At 29.5% G+C, this 18820-nt stretch overlaps 5 protein-coding genes across 6 annotated transcripts; 4 read left to right on the forward strand and 1 right to left on the reverse strand.

Moving 5' to 3' along the window:
* Nucleotides 3191–3650, forward strand: LOC109126610. 2 transcript variants are annotated; one of them, XM_019230310.1, is made up of 2 exons: nt 3191–3437; nt 3547–3650. In XM_019230310.1, exons 1-2 carry the CDS (start codon nt 3220–3222, stop codon nt 3584–3586), a joined length of 258 nt encoding a protein of 85 aa, XP_019085855.1. In that variant the 5' UTR covers nt 3191–3219; the 3' UTR covers nt 3587–3650. The 2 variants fall into 2 exon arrangements, 1 of the variants encoding a protein (XP_019085855.1); XR_002033479.1 differs by having other exon boundaries at nt 3361–3437; nt 3550–3633.
* Nucleotides 6630–6836, forward strand: LOC109126627. Its single transcript, XM_019230343.1, has one exon. The coding sequence runs from the start codon at nt 6630–6632 to the stop codon at nt 6834–6836; it is 207 nt and encodes a 68-aa protein (XP_019085888.1).
* LOC109126573 lies at nt 11954–12436 on the forward strand. The gene is made up of 2 exons (XM_019230256.1): nt 11954–12195; nt 12304–12436. The coding sequence occupies exons 1-2, from the start codon at nt 11993–11995 to the stop codon at nt 12341–12343; spliced, it is 243 nt and encodes an 80-aa protein (XP_019085801.1). The 5' UTR covers nt 11954–11992; the 3' UTR covers nt 12344–12436.
* LOC104711300 (probable kinetochore protein SPC25) lies at nt 12808–15066 on the forward strand. Its single transcript, XM_010427990.2, has 8 exons — nt 12808–13082; nt 13251–13316; nt 13522–13668; nt 13821–13922; nt 14017–14106; nt 14216–14338; nt 14455–14666; nt 14863–15066. Exons 1-8 carry the CDS (start codon nt 12938–12940, stop codon nt 14872–14874), a joined length of 897 nt encoding a protein of 298 aa, XP_010426292.1. The 5' UTR covers nt 12808–12937; the 3' UTR covers nt 14875–15066.
* Nucleotides 15606–16793, reverse strand: LOC104715397 (F-box protein At3g28330-like). Its single transcript, XM_010432804.1, has one exon. It carries the CDS (start codon nt 16791–16793, stop codon nt 15606–15608), a length of 1188 nt encoding a protein of 395 aa, XP_010431106.1.

The raw sequence follows: 18820 nt of genomic DNA on the forward strand, positions 1-18820 counted from the left end.
AGATCTAAAGACATTGTTGAAATTTATTTAATTACTATGCTTTTAATCATTTACATATAACAAGGTAGAATTTTGCTTTTTCACCTTAATGTATCCATTTGTGATCTCTTCAAAAAATAAACAAAAATACAATCGCACTATTTATATAGTTTCGGTAATCCACTTTAAATACACAATAGTTATGGACCCGTACATATGTGCGTGATTGATTTCAAAAACTATATTTACTATAAGGTTTGCAATATATTATGTACACATAGAGTTATATTTATAGATATAATTATTTGTAAAATCATCTACAGTTCAAACTTATATTAGTTTGGTTTCATTCAGCTTGTGATTTTTGAAATAATAAAGGTTTCAGCATAAAATTAAAATTCAAAAAACAACATACCTGAATCTAACGTTTACCGAATTAGTGATTTTTCAGAATTGTATAAAACTTGTAAATTATGAAACGGATAAAAACCATCAAAATGATTAAAAATTCTCGAAACGAATGACCTAAATTCTTAAGCGGGTCAAACCCGTCCCGGTAGCCATACTCCATAAGGGGTATAATATTTTTTTATCTATAAAAATTCGTCCCTCGAAATCTTTAAGAAATAATATTAATATATACATAAGATTTTATATTTTTTAATATGTTAATTTTGAAATTAAGAAATTTTTAATATACGTTAGTCATATATATCATAAATTTTCTATATGAAAAACTGAAAAGTAGAATTTGCATAAGTTTAAATAATTTATCATTTAAAATAAATTTAAGATGCCATCAAATTGTCTTTAAAAGATTTTCCAATATCTATTATTCAAAATTAATTACAATTTTTTTTGGTCAAAAATTTTAAACAATAAGAAATAATATTTTTTATATTTTCGAAACTATGATTTAAATATATAATTTTTACATCTCATGTTATATTTTTTATTATATTATAATACATAGGTTTTGAAATTTCAAAAACATATAGGGGATAATATTTACCAATTTTTTAATTTATAGGAACAAAATATTGTATATGTAAATAAATTGAATAGAAATATTAGTTTTATGTAATATTATAGAATATTAAGAACAAGTAAAAAATTGGGCACAAAGCTCTCTGGCGATGACACGTCAGTCTTTCTTCAAAAATGCTTCTCTTTAATATACAGGGAATACATGGAATCATATACGCACAAGAGCAACGATTGTGCCTTGGCATCATGGGGTTTGCTTCATGCACGCCACACTAAAGTTCTCTTTTTGTACTTGGCTTGCTGTGCAAGACAGACTATCAACAGGGGACTGCATACTCAAATGGAATACTAGATCTTTAGGTACATGTGTCCTCTGCAATAGTGCTCTGGAATCTAGAAACCATCTTTTCTTCTCATGTAGCTTTGGCTCAGAGGTTTGGGGAGCTACCGCAAGAAACATCCTCAAATCGAAGTACACAACGAACTGGTCTTCCCTTCTTAACTCAATTTGCGAGTAATGGCATGATTGTCTTGAGTGCTTCACGGCACGTTACCTTTTTCAAACTTCCATCTACACCATTTTGCGTGAGCGAAACTCCAGACGTCATGGACACTCATCCAACGCAGCATCGGATAATTTCAATGGTGGACAGAGAGATGCGAGACCGGTTTCTATCTCTTCTCCTCCTAGGTGATAGAAGATATGAACAAGGGTTGTAACTTTAGTTCTCATCAAGATCTTTATTTTCAGATTACGCTTTAAGCTTTTGAACTTTCATCAAAAACCTATCAACTATATGATGCACTTCTGGTAAAAACTAATTTTCTTTTAAATATAATTTAACATTAAATTCACAAAAAATTATAATGGTAAGAATGATGAGTGTGGTTAAACTATCTACGAGTATAAAAACAAAATTTTATGCCACCGATCGACGTCATTTAATCATGTAAAAACTCAACTGCGTATCGTTATAATATTCATTATGCAAAACATGTTTAACTTCTGCACTTTAGTAGTTTGGATTTTGTAGCATGTGAAACACCATACAGTAAAACCTCTATAAATTAATAAAGTCGGGATCAAGAAATTTTATTAATTTATACAGGTTTTAATTTATCGATAAATTAATAATTATTAATTTATAAAGAAACTTTCCTAATTTGGTAAAAATTATTAAATATAAGATTTAATCTTTATAACTAATATTTTCATAAAATCAATTACAATGAAAATAACAATTATCATGTTTTGAAGATAGCACTCAAAAAATTTTATATAGTAAAAATATTAAAAATAAACTCCAATAAAAAATAATGTGTAGATTTATATATATATATATAGATAATTTTAAATAATTATTAATTTATATTATTGATGGTACCATATATTTATAAAAGAGTTTCAAAAAAAATATTATTTTTAGAGATTATTAATTTACCGAGTATTAATTTATAGAGGTTCTACTTTAGTTTTTTTGCTAAAATAATTTGAAAAGGGATCAGGGGTAAATATATCATGTTATCCTAGTTATGAGCAGTCAAAACGTTCAAATGGATCAACGACAAAAAAAATTGTAAATATTATTCCCTATATATATATATATGTTGCCTATGATTTCTTTCTTTTTCTAAGAAAATCAAACTTTTTTCTACTAAGATCAAGTATTGAGCATTAAGTAGGTTACAACTACAAAGAACGTTATTTCTCTTATGTTTCAAATTTCTTGTTACTTTGGAAAATGACTACTAATAATTTTCTTATGAATTTAAATTTAAAGTTTTCCACTGTACATTATTAGAAAATTTTCAGTCAAAACTTGAAAAGAAAACAATTTTTAGACTGGTAGATAAAATAATAAATATTGAATAAGAATATTGAAAAGCTTCGTATTTTTATTCAATTTCCAAGCCAACATTTTTGGAATGTTGGTGTAGACTATCTGATTATATATGGAGGTTGTTTTTTTTTCTAAACAAAATTATATAATTTAATACATGATATATACGTTTCTCAAAATGGTATTATTACTTTTATATTAATACAGATAAAGAAAACATTATATATATTTGACCCCAAAATAATACTACATTCGTTTGGTCAACTTACTAAATACGATATCTATGACTGAGAATCAATAACTGATTGGTGGTTTAAGACTATAAATAAAGGGGTCATTCACTCTATTCTCTAATAAATTCATAACACAAATACATAATAACCCCAAAAAAAAGTTAAAAGAAGAAGAAGTGATGAGGATGATGAAGGTAACGTTGATGGTTGTGATGATGATGGTGTTGCTCGGAACCATAATAGGTGAGGTCAAGGCTGATGAGGCACATGAGATTTGTTTGAAACGGTGTGTGCAGTATTGCGCTCATGAAAAGCCTGAGGATAAGAATTGTGTTCGCCAGTGCATCTTTTTTAATTGCGGTCCTCCTTCTCTTCCTACCAATGTTTATCGTTCGAAGTAATATACTCCTACTATTCTTTTTGTTTTCATATAGATTTGCTAATTTGGATATAATTATTTATAATCAAATTGACATGGTCTTTTTACTTTTTGTTTCCTATATAAGCAGGATGAAGGCTGCACAGAATCACGGAATCAGAGAATAGATTATTTAGACCAAAAACATATATAGATATGAAAGATAAAAATCTTGCTTTATAAGCACTTTGATGTTTAGATGAGTTATTGGCTTGTTTGTTGCTACTGATTTTAATATACAAGTTTACAATGATTCAGTTATTGGTTCCACCGATTTATTGTTTGAGTTTTTTAGAAAAGTTATATATATATATATATATATATATATATCAAATCAAAATGTCACAAGATCTAAAGACACTGTTGAAATTTATTTAATTGCTATGCTTTTAATCATTTACATATAACAAGGTTGATTTTTGCTTTTCACCTTAATGTATCCATTTGTGATCACTTCAAAAAATAAACAAAAATACAATCGCAATATTTATATAGTTTTGGTAATCCATTTTAACTACACACTAGTTATGAACCCCCCTCTACGTGCGTGATTAATTTCAAAAACTATATTTACTATAAGGTTTGTAATATATTATATACACATAGAGTTATATTTATAGATATAATTATTCGTAAAATCATCTACAGTTCAAACTTATATTAGTTTGGTTTCATTCAGTTTGTGATTTTTGAAATAATAAAGGTTTCAGCATAAAATTAAGATTCACAAAACAACATACCCGAATCTAACGTTTACCGAATTAGTGATTATTCAGAATTGTATAAAACTTGTAAATTATGAAACGGATAAAAACCATCAAAAAGATTAAAACTTCTCGAAACGAATGACCTAAATTCTTAAGCGGGTCAAACCTGTCCCGGTAGCCATACTCCATAAGGGGTATAATATTTTTTTATTTATAAAAACCCGTCTCTCGAAATCTTTAAGAAATAATATTAATATACATATATAAGATTTTATATTTTTTAATATGTTAATTTTGAAATTAAGGAATCTTTAATATACATTAGTCTTATATATCATAAATTTTCTATATGAAAAAACTGAAAAGTAGAATTTGCATAAGTTTAAATATTTTATAATTTAAAATAAATTTAAGATGCCATCAAATTGTCTTTAAAACATTTTCCAATATCTATTATTCAAAATTAATTACAATTTTTTTTGGTAAAAAAATTTAAACAATAAGAAATAATATTATTTATATTTTTGAAACTATGATTTAAATATATATTTTTTACATCTCATGTTATATTTTTTATTATATTATAATACATAGGTTTTGAAATTTCAAAAACATGTAGGGGATAATATTTATTAATAATTGAATAATATTTACCAATTTTTTAATTTATAGGAACAAAATATTGTATATATAAATAAATTGAATAGAAATGGTAGTTTTATGTATTATTATAAAATATTAAGGGCAAGTAATAAATTGGGCACAAAGCTCTCTGGCGATGATACGTCAGCTTTTCTTCAAGAATGCTTCTCTTTAATATATAGGGGATACATGGAATCATATACGCACAAGAGCAACGATTGTGCCTTGGCATCATGGGGTTTGCTTCATGCACGCCACACCAAAGTTCTCTTTTCGTACTTGGCTTGCTGTGCAGGACAGACTATCAACAGGGGACCGCATACTCAAATGGAATACTAGATCTTTAGGTACATGTTTCCTCTGCAATAGTGCTTTAGAATCTAGAAACCATCTTTTCTTCTCATGTAGCTTTGGCTCAGAGGTTTGGGGAGCTACCGCAAGAAACATCCTCAAATCAAAGTAAACAACGAACTGGTCCTCCCTTCTTAACTCAATTTGCGGGTAAAGGCATGATCGTCTTGAGTGCTTCAAGGCACGTTACCTTTCTCAAACTGCCATCTACACCATTTGGCGTGAGCGAAACTCGAGACGTCATGGACACTCATCCAACGCAGCATCTCGGATAATTTTAATGGTGGACAGAGAGATTCGAGACCGGTTCCTATCTCTTTTCCTCCTAGGTGATAGAAGATATGAACAAGGGTTGTAACTTTAGTTCTCATCAAGATCTTTATTTTCAGCTTTTGAACTTTCATCAAAAACCTATCAACTATATGATGCACTTGTGGTAAAAAACTAATTTTCTTTTAAATATAATTTAACATTAAATTCACAAAAAAAATATAATGGTATGAAATGATGAGTGTGGTTAAACTGTCTACGAGTATAAAAACAAAATTTTATGCCACCGATCGACGTCATTTAATCATGTAAAAACTCAACTGCGTATCATTATAATATTCATTATGCAACACATGTTTAACTTCTGCACTTTAGTAGTTTGGATTTTGGATTTTGTAGCATGTGAAACACCATAGTTTTTTGCTAAAATAATTTGAAAAGGGATCAGGGGTAAATATATCATTTTATCCTCGTTATGAACAGTCAAAACGTTCAAATGGATCAAAGATAACGACAAAAAAATTGTAAATATTATTCCCTATATATATTTATATATATATGTTGCCTATGATTTCTTTCTTTTTCTAAGAAAACTAAACTTTTTTCTAATAAGATCAAGTATTGAGCATTAAGTAGGTTACAACTACAAAGAACGTTATTTCTCTTATGTTTCAAATTTCTTGTTACTGTGGAAAATGACTACTAATAATTTTATGTGAATTTAAATTTAAAGTTTTCCACTGTACATTATTGGAAAATTTTCAATCAAAACTTGAAAAAAAAAAGTTTTAGACTGGTAGATAAAATAATAAATATTGACTAAGAATATTGAAAAGCTTCGTATTTTTATTCATTTTCCAAGCCAACATTTTTGGACTGTTGGTGTAGACTATCTGATTCTATATGGAGGTTGTTTTTTTTTTAATTAATTAGATAATTTAATTCATGATATATACGTTTCTCAAAATGGTATTATTACTTTTATATTAATACAGATAAAGAAAACATTATATATATTTGACCCCAAAATAATACTACATTCGTTTGGTCAACTTACTAAATACGATATCTATGACTGAGAATCAATAACTGATTGGTGGTTTAAGACTATAAATAAAGGGGTCATTCACTCTATACTCTAATAAATTCATAACACAAATACATAATAACACCAAAAAAAAAGTTACAAGAAGAAGAAGTGATGAGGATGATGAAGGTAACGTTGATGGTTGTGATGATGATGGTGTTGGTCGGAACCATAATAGATGAGATCAAGGCTGAGGATTACTCACATGAGGATTGTGTGAAACGGTGTGTACACAGGTGCTTTGATAACCCTGATAAGAATTGCGTTCGCCAATGCATCTTTTTTAACTGCGGTCCTCCTTCTCTTCCTACCAATGTTTAACGTTCTAAGTAATATACTCCTACTATTCTTTTTGTTTTCATATAGATTTGCTTATTTGGATATAATTATTTATAATCAAATTGACATGGTCTTTTTACTTTTTGTTTCCTATATAAGCAGGATGAAGGCTCCACAGAATCACGGAATCAGAGAATAGATTATTTTAGATATTTAGACCAAAAACATATATAGATATTAAAGATAAAAATCTTGCTTTATAAGCACTTTGATGTTTAGATGAGTTATTGGCTTGTTTGTTGCTACTGATTTTAATATACAAGTTTACAACGATTCAGTTATTGGTTCCACCGATTTATTGTTTGAGTTTTTTAGGAAAATTATATATATATCAAATCAAAATGTCACAAGATTTAAAGACATTGTTGAAATTTATTTAATTGCTATGCGTTTAATCATTTACATATAACAAGGTAGATTTTTGCTTTTTCACCTTAATGTATCCATTTGTAATCTCTTCAAAAAATAAACTAAAATACAAGGGCACTATTTATATAGTTTCGGTAATCCATTTTAACTACAGACTAGGTATGGACCCGCACATACGTGCGTGATTGATTTCAAAAACTATGTTTACTCTAAGGCTTGTCATATATTATGTACACATAGAGTTCTATTTATAGAAATTATTTGTAAAATCATCTACAGTTCAAGCTTATATTAGTTTGGTTTCATTCAGTTGTTATTTTTGAAATAATAAAAGTTTCAGCATAAAATTAAGATTCACAAAACAACATACTCGAATCTAACGTCTACCGAATTAGTGATTAATCAGAATTGTATAAAACTTGTAAATTATGAAACAGATAAAAAGCATCAAAAAGCTTAAAACTTCTCCAAACGAATGACCTAAATTCTTCAAACCCATCCCGGTAGCCATCTTATTATATAAAGTTTGATGTCAAAATTACTAATTAACGAGATCGTGACACATGTCAAATATATTAATTAGATGTTGACACATGTCAAAAAAAAATATTTTGTTGTAGACATATTAGGACAGTTAATTATATTTACAGTATTTTACATGTTTTTATTTTAAAAATATATTTTTTTAACAAAAAGGAAAACTAACAAAATCAATATATTTTCCATTGTATGCTAATTATTTTATGCATGTGTTCCCAATAAAATTTTACATGTGTAAGCAAAAACAAAATTAATAAAGCATGTATATTAATCAATAAATAATAAATAATAAAGTTAGAAAGAATACCATAAGTTATTTCACATAATTTAAGTCAGAGATAAATTGTATTAATCATTGTAATATAAATTTTTATTGTTAGTAAGCACACAAAACCTTAAAAGNAGTAATGAACTTAAAAAAAAAATTTCAATACATGATGTGTATTAGTATAGTTTTACATATTTTATTTTAAAGATTTTACTGCATGTAGTAATATGAGAAGCCTGAAAAAAAATGAGTTTGTAGGAATGAATTTTTGGTTAATTGATGAAAATTGACAAAAGTATTACTTATGAAATTAGAACATATAAAAGAATAATATTTATGATACATTTGGATTTCCAAAATTTTTGTGGATGTTAACTGATTTTCTTACTGATTATTTTTATCATTAAAGTTAAATACTAACCAATATACATATAATCTCATATAATTTTTATCATTAAAGTTATTTTATTTTTATTAAAATTTTAACTCTAATCCATGAAGAAGTGAATTATGGTTTTACGATGAATTAGATAGTTAAAGAGAATTTGCTAAAAATATCCCTTTTGATATACCCCTTTTCAAAAATACCCTCTTTTCTGGCCATTTTTATTTTTGCCCTCTTTTAATTTTTAATGACCATTTTACCCTTAGATGAAAATTATTTTATTCAATAAAAAGAAAAACAAAATTTTTCTGCCAAAAAATTTCCGACATATTTTCCCGCCAAAAAATTTTCGAAAAAATTTTCCCGCCAAAAATTTTGTTGTCAAAAAACTTTTGATAAAAAATTTTCCGCCAAAATTTTTCCCGCCAAAAAAAATTTACAAGGTTTTTAAAAGGTTTTATAAGGTTTCTACCTTATAAAAGCCTTATAAACACCTTGTAAAGGCTTTTACAAGATTTTTTAAAGAGTTTTAAAAAGTTTTTTAAACAACTTGTAAACGCTTTTACAAGATTTTTAAAAGGTTTTTAAAAGGTTTTAAAAGGTTTTTAAAAGGTTCTCAAATAGTTTTTAAAAAGATTTTTAAAAGGTTTTTAAACATCTTGTAAACGCTTTTACAATGTTTTTAAAAACCTTGTAAAAGTTTTTATAAGATTTTTAAAAGGGTTTTAAAAGGTTTTAAACACCTTGTAAATGCTTTTAAAAGCGTTTACAAGGTGTTTAAAAACCTTTTAAAAGCATTTACAAGCTTTTTAAAAGCATTTACAAGCTTTTTAAAAGCATTTACAAGGTTTTTAAAAGTGTTTACAATGTGTTTAAAAACCTTGTAAACGCTTTTAAAAGTTTTTTAAAAGCGTTTACAATGTTTTTAAAAGGTATAAATTTTAATATTTTTGGCGGGAAAAATTTTCGATTTTGGCGGGAAATTTTTTTTTTTGGCGGAAAAAAATATTTTTTTTCGGGAAAAATTTTCGATTTTTGGCGGGAAAAAAAAAATTTTAGCGGGAAACTTTTTTGGCGGGAAAATATTTTCGATTTTGATGACTGTACATTCTTGCTGTCACTCAAAAAGAGTAATTTGGTCATTTTGTATATAAAGAGGGGTATTTTAAAAAATAGTCAACATGAAGGGATATTTTTAAAAAGGGGTATGGAAAAAGGGGTATTTTTGAGAATGCCCCATATGATTACTAAACTGAATGTCTAACGATGGAATTTATTCCAGATTTAAAAATTTTCAAATATTAATATGTATCATTTAAGAATATTAGTAATATTTTTTATGTTTGATTTTATAATCTCAAAACATGTATTTTTGTAATTCATATGTTAAAACATAAGATAATTCGAAATAGATTATAATTTATAGGAATGGATCTTCAGTTATTTGATGAGAATGTCTCTATATCTTTATATATGTTTTTATTTTATAAATTTCACTCATTTAAAATTGATTATGACATGAGGTAAAATTAGTACTTATGAGATAACAATATAACAAATAAATATTAAATAATGTTGATTCATATTTTTGCGAATTACATTTTATAAATTTTTATTCGTATTTTCAATTCTTACTAAGATATAGGTTTGATATGATGTATTAATTGTGTTTGATATAAAATATTTAGTTCTCTGCATAAGATTAATATATAATTAACCTTAAAATATGTTTAATTATGATGATATAGATATTTAAATGGCACTCCCTGTCCTATAAGAGTTTTTGGGTAAAAACATAAAGATTAATAAACAGTAAATATTATGTCATTTATAAAACTTCAACCAATAGAAAAATATACTGCATAGTTCAAATAGTCATAAATTGTTATATTAATAAATATTATACATAGAAATTTGAGAAATTATTATAAAATAGAGCAAAAAAAGTCTTTAAACTCTTATATAATGGAACTGAGGGATTGTTAAAATGAAATATGAAAGGTTCATATTCAATATTAAAATGCTACAAGATAAAATCTAAAAACATGTATATTACTACTTAATTATTCTCAATTTTTTTTTATTTTTACCCGGGTAATAACGCGGGCCTTATCTAGTACTCTATAAGAGGTATAATATTTTTTTATTTATAAAAACCCGTCTGTCGAAATCTTTAAGAAATATTATTAAAATATATATAAGATTTTATATTTTTTAATATGTTAATTTTGAAATTAGAGAATCTCTAATATATGTTAGTCTTATATATCATAAATTTTTTATATGGAAAACTGAAAATTTGGATTTGCATAAGTTTAAATCTTTTATAGTTTAAAATAAATTATGATGCCGTCAAATTGTTTTTTAAAGATTTTCCAATATCTATTATTTCAGGTCAAAAAATTTTAAACAATAAGAAATAATATTATTTATATTAAAGAAAACATGATTTAAATATGTATTTTTACATCTCATGTTATATTTTTTATTATATTATAATACATAGGTTTTGAAATTTCGAAAACATGTAGAGGATAATATTTATTAGTAGGGAAATAATATTTACCAGTTTTATAATTTATAGGAACAAAATATTGTGTATATAAATTAATTGAATAGCAATGATAGTTTTATGTAATATTATAGAATATTAAGGACAAGTAATAAATTGGGCACAAAACTCTCTGGCGACGAAACGTGAGCTTTTTTTAAGAATGATTCTCTTTAATATATAGAGGATTTAAAATATTTGATTAGACCAACTAACTCTCACGTACAAAAAGTAACCACCGTTACTTAAAAAATTATCATAATTCATTTTTACTACATAATTTTATAAAAATCTAAATCACACATTTTAAAAAAAAAAACTAAAACTAAATCACACAATAGCATGCATTGTTCAAACAAAAATACATATGAACTAAAAAGTAGCATGCATTGTTCAAGCATTCAAGTATTTGACCAAGTTGAATTAAATTACCAACTTTAAATATTACATTCAAATGCGTTTTTTTTGAATAGTTGAAGTGTAACCCAAATCCAGGATCGGTTTGACTGTTTTCTCAAATCTTGAGTTGCCGAGGCCAATTAAAAACTAGCTAGTGCACTCTGATCTTGTCGTATTTTCGTCATTGATATACACACACACACTTTGCGTCTCCACAACATTTAATTTCACAAAATCCACTTAATCATCCAACGTTACCTCAAATTATTTGATAAAGGTACGGTTTAACATCAAAACCAATATTTTTTTTTGCTAAAGTATATATACTTGTTTCTCCATCTCGTTTGTAGTCTACAATATTAAACTTCAATTGTCCAACTAGATTTCTTTATTTTCTAGCACAATCTCATGCATGTACTTTTCGTATATATAAATAAAACTTATAAAGGATAATATAAAAGTGAATATTTCTTGTTTCTATCGTTTAGTCAAACTTTAAATTTTATATTAACTTTTTGGCCATTCATATATCTATATATATATATTACACACACAACTATGACCAACAAAGAAGAAAAAAACGTACATAATCTTCTATCTAAATCAAAAGAAAAAAACTTAAAAAGATGGAGATGACGAAAAAGAGTATGATGATGATAGTGATCGTGATGGTGATGGCCTCCATAACCATAAGAGAAGGAGAAGCAGTAAGATTAAGATGGACATGCAAACAAATGTGCATCGACCAATGTGGTGGCCGCATCACTGTCCCTGAATCACCTTGTCTCCGTAAATGTCTCCACGAGAAGTGTGGCTCTCCACCTCATTTGTAATATGCAACTCATAACCTCTTATATATATATATATTGCGTATATGGATCATGCGTATATTTTAATTTGTGTTGAATAATGATTTATATTTACGGCGACATTGCAGGCCGGTGAAGACTGTAGGAATGAGAAACATTAGAGGGTAGATCGGCAAATGTTCTAATGTATTAGTATTTTAATGTTGTGTATGAAAAAAATCCACCAATAATTAAGATTAATGAAAAGTCCCTTTCTTTAGATTCATGAATGCTGCTAGTAAAATATTTATGATAGAGCTTTTTAGATCTTGAATGGTAACAACCTATGTCGCAAATGAAAAAGTGGAGACGAACAAAACAATGCACTGCATAAACGAAACGTACGTAGTTAATGCACTTAAAAAGGGTCTTTGACTCTCTCTAATGTGTGAGTTGAATGGAGTCAAAGACCCTTTTTAAGATTATTTTATCTATCAAAATAATATTATTTTACGTTGATTTATTAAAAAAAAAACATACACAAATGGGCCTTTTGAGGATAATAGCTATGAGCCCAATGAGTTTGGATTTTAGCAACTCTAAAAAACGGTGTCGTTTCGAGGTTCTCATCTACAATCTCCGTGGTTAGCGTTTTTGAAGCATTTCGAAACTCAAAATCAAATTCAAATGGCGGGCTAAAATCTTCGATTGAGTAGTCCCTCTCTCTCTCTTTCTATGCTGATTTAACAGATTAGTGGCATAGCTGGTGGAGATACAACGACGATGAAGACTATGGCGTCTCTGGGACTCATGTGTGAGAAAGATTTAGATGAACAGCGTAGTAAAATCGATTCCTTCATCGCTTCTCCTTTCCAGAGATCGATGGACTCTTTACTAGAGCGAGTTCAAGCCACTGCACAAAGCCAAGGTAAAATTTCAAAATTCGTATAGTACCCACTCAATTTCGTATGACCCAACTCGTAAATTTTAAACATTTTTGGGTTTAGGTTCTGTCTCTGTGAAATTAGGGTTTTCTAATTTGAATCGGACTGGTGAAATTGAGCGGTTTTGTGGAATTTGTATTTGATTCTTATAGCGGAACTAGCAAGTATGAAAGCAGATCTGAGAGAAGCAGAGGATGAGTTCGTTAAAGTGTTGGCAGGTATCATCACCCACCTTCACATCTCATTACCTCAAAAGCTTTAAACTTTGAACTTGTTCTTTCAGTTTCTTAAATAAGATGTTTAAATCACAAGATTCTCTCCTTGGTGTATATATTACTAGATTTTGCTTTTGTTAGAACATCAGTATCATGTTTTGCTGAGTTTGGATATCTTACCGCTTTGGGATGTTTCGATGATGTATAGTGAAGACCCGTAAAGAGGCACGGCAAATGGGGATAAGGGATTCCATTTCTGCTACACAGTCTAGGATTGAAGTTCTTAGAAGAACTTTGCAGTTACAGAAGTCAAAGAAGGAAGAGTCTGTGAGAATTATCTCCCAACAGTTGCAAGGTATTACATAGAAGTTTCATGAGTTAGCTACATGCTTTTGGGACTTTGTAAAGTGAAGATCTAGGAAATGTACTCTTCAATTTTACTTGTAAGAGATCACATGATTTACTGAAGACCAGGCTAACATATTTCTATTTATCTTTCCGGTAAAGCTTTGTCAACGTCTGAGGATAATTCTGAAGACAAAACAGATATTAGCGGAGCCATCTCTTGGTACAATCAGGCTCTCGGTTTTCATGTTGAAGCTGGACATGGTATAATAAGAGAGAATTGAGTTTGTAACAGTCCTAGTTCTTTAGTTCTGAACTTTGACCCTAAAAGATCTTGTTGTTTCAACTTTTCTTGCAGGAGTTAAATTCACATTCACCAACATTGATGCAAAAAGGCCGACACGCGAATTTTCATTCACAGTTCACTATGGAAATGAAATGTACACACGTGAGTATAGTGGGTATATATTTTTCTTTGAAGATAGCATCAACTACAATTTTATTGTTTATAAAGAATCTTGTAACATGATACTGTTGCAACCATTGTCTTATATCAGTATTGGATTGCGACCTGCAATTGGATGAAATCAAAGGGATGGTTCAAGAGTTGAATAAAACCAATGACCTTTTCAGATTTGTTCGTCTGATGAGGGAGACGTTTCTGAAATCCACTTTATCTGGTAAATAGTCTCACGCATATCTTTTCATAACCTCAATCTCAAAAGTCTGAAATATTGTTTTCGATATATATAATGTTGAATATGACCAAGACTTGTGTGTTTATTGGATTTCTTAGAGCTGCCAACACATTCAGAACATCTGCAACAGGAAACCTCTGTCATATCTGCTTCAGCTCCAGCTATATCATTTTCCACTGATACAAACATTTCAACTCCAGAGAACAGGAGATCTAAGGTTCAAGTGAATCGGCGACAGAAAAGAGCTAGCGATTCACCACTCCTGTCTCCAGTATCCACCTCTGCCACTCGGCGTTCTTCTCGCCTTAAGGTACTGAATACTCATTGTCTTCTAATTGTTACAACACCAAACCAAATTCAAAATATATCTTAGATACTATTGCTTCAAATTCAAAAGGTAGGATAGCAGAACCTATCTTCATAACAACTGGACTATATAATTAACTGATCGCATGGAGCCGATAGTATTTAACAGACCACTTAAATAGTGATTTCTCTTGTTACAGGGGAAGAAATGAAGGTGGAGCTCTGTTTTACTCTTCACAAGCATCTAGGAGTGATGAGGGAGTTTTGGAAACTGTTGTCAACAACAATCCGTTGTTTGAATTTCTTATAATATTTGACTGTTTTTTTGTAATCACGCTCACGCACAATGTTGATTTCGTTACTAGTGTGGGTGGCTATGCTTATACATCTATCGTTCTTCGTTATCACAAAAAGGTGTAATTTGAGTATGAAGAATGCAAGAATCCTTCGCATATGACAATTTACCATTGGCCTTATGCTCTTATCAGAGAACCTGGGCATTTGACCCGAAGGTCCCGTAACAAACTTAGCTGCAACTAGCTGCAAATTGATAAGAATCTAACCCTGCGAGCTCCATCATCTCTATTAGACGTATATGTGCAACAAGCTGCACATTCAGCTTGACAATCATGGATTCAAGGGTCACGATGATTGCCTCCATTTTGAAAGGTCTTTTTATGTTCCTCTCATGGTCTTCATGGGTGGTGGCGGTTATTATACTTTTCTAAATGTTGGCAGGTGCTATGTTCTGTTATCATACTTAATAGTTGACAATCACCAGTCAATCAAAACTACCAATTATTAAAGAAGGCCACAACAATATATTGTATCTTAATTGTGACCAAATACTCAAAAATAAATCAAACACCATTCTCCAACTCGCTCTCTTGCATAAGAGGATAACAATATAACCAGAAAAGCCATGAAATTACTCTCACCTTGCTCATGAAGGCGAGGAAGGGATCTTGTGCAGCCAACGCGGGAGAACAAACATGGAAATGTATGAGGGGTAAAGGCCTACAAAACTCAGAGTTTGATAGTCATTACAACAATCCAAGCTATTGTGACGCCCAAACTTGTCTTCATGGAAGTTAGTAGACCCCAAACATTGATGCATCGTGCACATCATGTACATTGTATTAGCATCAAAAGGGTTTATCGTCAGTGGAATGTAATTGAAACCGGTCTCACAACAAACTGGAGATATTTCAGATACTAATAGCCATTCCGGGCTATTTAGCCTCCATACACGTAACTTATGCTCTACATGTCCATCATCTTTGACTTGGGAGACCATGTTCATGTACATGATAAATCCTTGAGATGTTGTGCAAACTCTTCTTAAATTTGTTTTGGTTCCAACGTCAGGGAAAGCTGTAGCTTGACATCGATCAGATTCATTACCAGTAGCGTAGAAATCATGGGATACAAGAACCTCTCCATAGTCGCCGATCCAGTAAAGGCTTCCGTTCAAGCTAATGGGGTTGAAACCATTCAGAGAAGACAAAAGGAGATGAGATTGGAGTGTTTTGAAACTCCATAAGCCAGTCTCGGATGAATATATCAGTAAACTCAGGACAGACACGTTACTTGTATCCATCAAAACAACTTTGTAACCTAAAAAAACGTCGTTCTCAATTTGTGTGACAAGTCCAGAGGTGAAGAAAAGACCACGTGTAGGAGGAGGAGGATGAGGGATTTCGACACATTGTCTTGAAATCGGATTAGCCACATAGTAAGTGTCTGTTACACCAGAAGTGATCAAAATCAAGCCAACATGGGTGTAAGCCTCGACGAGTGTAATAATAGGGTATTGAGTATTGAATCTGTGGGTTAAGAAAGAAGAGATGTAAGAGCTAAGAGATCGTTGAAGACCCCAAGTCTCGCATCCGTAGTGAGCCACGACTTCATCATCCGGTTCCGGTAGGACTCTGCACATGAGTGACCATGAAGAATGCGAGTTTTGATGGAGAGACATGAAAAGTTTGCGGAATAAAGGAGACTCCACGAGTGAGTTCCATTGCTTGCAAACTAGTTTGGAAGTGGTGATGATTTTTATCGGTAATCTCGCTAGTATCATTGCCCATAGATCCTCTGTTATGAAGAAACTCATCTCCTTCTTCTTCTTCATATTCTTCTCCTCTGTCTCCATCCCAAAAATATTTAAAGATTTTAATCGGCTAATGTACGCATAAGTGATAAGTATACTCATCTATATAAGTATATCATCAACTGGAAAAATAAGAAAATTAAAATAAATAATTCGTATTTTAATGAGGTTTGCTTTTTTATTTATTTTATCTTATTTTCTCCCAAATTTTGAACAACTGATTATCCTATTCTTATTTGAATTAGAGTTACTTTTGAACAATTGATTATCCAACATATGTCTTCTTGAAGCGCAAGCATCAACTACACTACAATGTTTGTAACGAATCTACTATATAATCTACTACCTGCAACTGTTTAAAAACTTGTGCAAAGATAAAACACACAACACAAGTTTTTTCGGCAAATTTCTCTGCCTTTTCTTTTTGGCTTTTCTTGTTTATATCCACAATATTATTATATAGTAGTAATATATTAGTAATATTTATAATTTTAATTATCTAAGTGTCTAAAATATTCAAATTTTTGGATATTTTTTATATTTTTAGTATTTAAACTATTTTTAAGTAAATTTGGATTAAAAAAAATACTCTAAGTTTTTAGATAAATTTACTATTTTAGAATGATTTAGACAAATTTGAATACTAAAATTTTGAGTTTTGAGAACTTCGGTAATCCGAATCCGAACCCAAATCATCTTACATCTCAATATTTTTTTAGTTTTATTAAAATTTTGTTTATGTATGTATCTTCACAGGTCACTAATTCGTATTCCAATTATATTTGTATCTCCAATACAGACAGAATATTGATATGTGCCAAGAGACATTTATATCCTCACATAGGTCTTAGAAAAGTGATAGCGATATATATTGGCAGTCACTCATTTAAAATTCAAGTAATAATATATAATAGAAACTATATAAATCATGTAAACCCAAACTGAATAAAATGCAATATGAAACGATACATACAACTATGAAATTAACGTTAAAATTAAATCTAAAAGTTGAAAACATTGGATGGTGAAGAAGAAAAGCATAACTGTTAATTAGTGTTGGAAAAAAAGAGAAGAATCTTCCATCTTAGTAAGTGAGACCAAAATTCATGTTATGAATAAATTCTCTACGGAATTTCATTATTCTACATTTAAGTGATTCAACATAATCTTTTTCCTGTAGTGAGTATGATGAAGTCATTTCTCTGCCTTGTTACGCTCGCACTGTGCTTAGGACTAGCTTCCACGTCGAAGAAGCCTACCAAACAATATTATTCTAATAATGTTTATTAAAAATAATTAAGCTTGTGTCCTTTGATTAACTCGACCGTCTGTCCAATAATTTTTAATGGTTTAATCCTGACCATGTTACACCTTATGGGTATAGTTTGGTCAGACAGCTCGAGCCGTTATGGTTCCACACCTACTACCAACTTCTTCTTTTTCCGTGTGGTTGATATGATCATAAAGGGTATTCATGTGGAAGAGTTAAAAATAATTGGTTAAGAAAATTTGACTAAGAGAACATTTATTTATTATATTCATATATCGGACCAACAACGTAAAAAAGCATTAGTCAAATCACACCATAAGTTGTGGCTTTCAAGCTTTGCAATTTGTATCCTCTTAATATGTTCAATACATTAAATTTATTAACAAATTTTAAATAACAAGAAAAATAATTAAAGTGAAAAATTAAGCAAATAATAAGAAAAAGATAAGTAAAACATAAGCAAAACCTAAGGAAAAAAAAAGCAGAAATTAATGGCCCGCTAAGTTGGCTCACAATCCACATATACTTGACGAACACTCAATTTTTCTAGTTATTGTGGTATACCGTAAACACAACACTATAATTGTAATCTCATGTCCGTTTGAACTATGAAAATTTTTGTTTTCTTTTTGATAAACAACAAGTCTGAGAATATATTTGGAACACTGTAGGAATCTCAAATTACTCATGTTATGATTATGACAAATTGACAATAATGTGTAAATGTCTTGCAGCGGGACACATATCAGAAGACAGGGTGTCTTAATCTTGAATATTC

The sequence above is a fragment of the Camelina sativa genome, chromosome 9 (assembly GCF_000633955.1).
Source record: "Camelina sativa cultivar DH55 chromosome 9, Cs, whole genome shotgun sequence".
NCBI classification, from domain to species: Eukaryota; Viridiplantae; Streptophyta; class Magnoliopsida; order Brassicales; family Brassicaceae; genus Camelina; species Camelina sativa.